At 39.2% G+C, this 3,398-nt stretch overlaps 1 protein-coding gene across 1 annotated transcript; it reads right to left on the bottom strand.

Annotated features, from left to right (window-relative positions):
* Positions 1 to 395: 395 nt before the first annotated feature.
* Positions 396 to 1,734, bottom strand: LOC138957542 (acetoacetyl-CoA synthetase-like; the record flags this gene model as incomplete). Its single annotated transcript, XM_070328645.1, has 3 exons — positions 396 to 549; positions 943 to 1,021; positions 1,620 to 1,734. Coding segments are annotated over 3 exons (348 nt in total), but the record flags the coding sequence as incomplete, so codon positions are not given.
* Positions 1,735 to 3,398: the final 1,664 nt, after the last annotated feature.

Raw genomic sequence — 3,398 nt, forward strand, 5'->3', positions numbered from 1 at the left:
CATTATCATGTTAATAACAGTGACATTGAGGTCAATTGTTATCCATTATCATGTTAATAACAGTGACATGGAGGTCAATTGTTATCCATTATCATGTTAATAACGGTGACATTGAGGTCAATTGTTATCCATTATCATGTTAATAACAGTGACATGGAGGTCAATTGTTATCCATTATCATGTTAATAACAGTGACATGGAGGTCAATTGTTATCCATTATCATGTTAATAACAGTGACATGGAGGTCAATTGTTATCCATTATCATGTTAATAACAGAGACATGGAGGTCAATTGTTATCCATTTTCACTGTTTACCCTAAAACTAAAACAAAACATCATTTTTTTCCGCAAGAATCACAGAAAAAACATATTACAGACATAAGGCACACCTACCCCCACAGAATGCACCATACACTTGGGCACGCCGGTGGTGCCCGAGGAGTACATGATGAACAGGGGGTGGTTGAAGGGCACCTGCTCGAACCTCAGCTCTGGCGTCTGGCCATCACCTGTGTTGCCTAGCGACAGGAACTGATCCAGTGCACACCTGTCACAACAAGTTACAACACAGTTATCACACACTGTATTCACCTGTGTTGCCAAGCGACAGGAATTGATCCAGCGCACACCTGTCACAACACACACTGCATGTCTAAACATACTTTCAGAACTGAAGACATCAGATTTGTTTGGTTCATCTCTATTCTTTGCCATTTTTTTGCTAAGCGTCTTTCCCACTCAAAGTAAAATTGTTGGTACATGTTGTGTTAGAGTTCTTAGAAGTGCCCAGCTTCTGTGTTGCATGTCTGTGTGTGCGTGTGTGTATGAGTGTGAGCATGTTTACATTGGTGTGTATGAGTGTGAGTATGTTACATTGGTGTGCATGAGTGTGTGTATGAGTGTGAGCATGTTTACATTGGTGTGCATGAGGTACACTTACCCATTATTTATGTGTGTGAGGTCCATGGAAGCGTGCTTCACAAAAGGGATCACCACAACTTTCTCAAGGTCATTCAGGCCTGCACACATCAACAAGTTGAAGGCATAACTAAAATACATTTTGTGTAAAAATTTAAATTGAAAAAGAAAGTACCTCTTCACAGACTTGGATATTGAGAAAAATGGCCGACTTCCGTAGCATTATGCTTTGATGATCAGAAGAGACCATCCAATCACAGCCCCCGATTTCCCCCACGTGTTCCTCAGAATAGCTATATAAGTACTTTTAATATAATATTTATTTATTTATTTATTAAGGAGATTTCTATAGCGCATAACTAAAAGCACCATGCGCTTTACAATATCACTAGGTATAAGCACACGCAAACATACTCTGATTAGATAGAACTTAGCCTAACAAGACAATACTAAGAACACTAAACATTTGAGTTCATACAAAATACAGTAGGAATTCCCCTTGGAGACCCCCCTCCCCCACCCCTCAAGACCATACTTTCTCAGAGTTGTCTGTTCAAACAATCTGTAAATGACCCACATTGTAGAACTTCTAACGAGACCATACTTTCTCACAGTTGTGTTAGCTCTTAAAAAGGAGGTTCCACTGTAGCAAGCTTCAGTGTGCTGGAGATGTACACACCTGCAACCACCTGTACACACCTGTGACTACCTGTGCGACCTTGTCCATGTGTTGGTGCACCTTGCCATTGTAGTGAACAGCGTTCACACTGAAGATGAGCTTGGGTTGGATCTGTGTGAACCTCTCCAGCACGCCCTGTTGCATGCACACAGATCAACAACATTATTAGTAATGACACCATGTATTAGTAATGACACCATGAGAACAAAGTAATAACTGAACTTACTCCTTCAGTAAACACACTATGTTGTAGTCTTGGCCAGCCTCCTAACTATGAATGTTAAGTCAGCCTCTGATGTCACATGGCTCAAAGAAGAGATATCCAGCGTTCAATTGTCACATTCATCTATATATTGATAACTACACACCAGACTAAAGACTCCATAAGTAGACTGCATTCCATGATTTTCTACATCGAAAGATCAATCTCTGCTTCCTTACATGGGACTACAAAATCAAGAAGTGTACAAAAGTTGAATCATACATGAAAGAAAGAAAAAGAAACAATACAACACTGCATACTTATAATATAAAGGACTAAACAAGAAGGGCAAAGCCCATACGACTCACATGCTTGACCTTGACATGGTCAAATAACTAAACCTAGCAATGACATCATACACTAAGAACTGCTTTACACATTTTTCCTACCAAAATACATGTGACCTTGACCCAAGGTCAAGGTCATCCAAGGTCATGCAACACAAAGCTGTTAATTCAAGACATAGGAAGTACAATGGTGCTTATTGGCTCTTTCTACCATGAGATATGGTCACTTTTAGTGGTTCACTACCTTATTTTGGTCACATTTCATAAGGGTCAAAGTGACCTTGACCTTGATCATATGTGACCAAATGTGTCTCATGATGAAAGCATAACATGTGCCCCACATAATTTTTAAGTTTGAAACAGTTATCTTCCATAGTTCAGGGTCAAGGTCACTTCAAAATATGTATACAATCCAACTTTGAAGAGCTCCTGTGACCTTGACGCAAGGTAAACCAAACTGGTATCAAAAGATGGGGCTTACTTTGCCCTATATATCATATATAGGTGAGGTATTGAATCTCAAAAACTTCAGAGAAAATGTGAAAAATGTAAAAAATAGCTGTTTTTTAGGCAACATTTATGGCCCCTGCGACCTTGACCTTGAAGCAAGGTCAAGATGCTATGTATGTTTTTTGGGGCCTTGTCATCATACACCATCTTGCCAAATTTGGTACTGATAGACTGAATAGTGTCCAAGAAATATCCAACGTTAAAGTTTTCCGGACGGACGATCCGGACGGACGACTCGGGTGAGTACATAGACTCACTTTTGCTTCGCATGTGAGTCAAAAAGTAATACACATGGCGTCCTCAAGTTACTTGCAGACCTGATTACCACTAAAATTTCCTGGTGTACAAATGAGGCTAAAAATGTGTACAATCAGAATTTTAAGGTGTACAATTCATTCTCGCGGTACACACTGTGCTTTATTCCCCCCTCAAACCCCATTATTTAAAGACTGTAAATACATGTAAGAAAGAATTTGTGCTGAAAGTAAATTAAAACATTTTTGTTGAAAACAAAAACCCATACACTATAAGATATTTGAAAATGTGACACAAAACGAATGATAGAAAAACATAATTTTTATTTTTGACCTCTGAGGAAAATTTGCATCAGCTGCTGTCAGCAGTATTGAGTCAGCCCTTCATTTCTGTCACTGCACTGGTCAGTATTTTCTGGTCTCACACAGTCCTCTTTACACATTGCTTTCTAGGCTCACACAGTCCTCTTCAGACTTATATATTTT

The sequence above is a fragment of the Littorina saxatilis genome, unplaced genomic scaffold (genome assembly GCF_037325665.1).
Source record: "Littorina saxatilis isolate snail1 unplaced genomic scaffold, US_GU_Lsax_2.0 scaffold_3578, whole genome shotgun sequence".
In the NCBI taxonomy this organism is placed as follows: Eukaryota; Metazoa; Mollusca; class Gastropoda; order Littorinimorpha; family Littorinidae; genus Littorina; species Littorina saxatilis.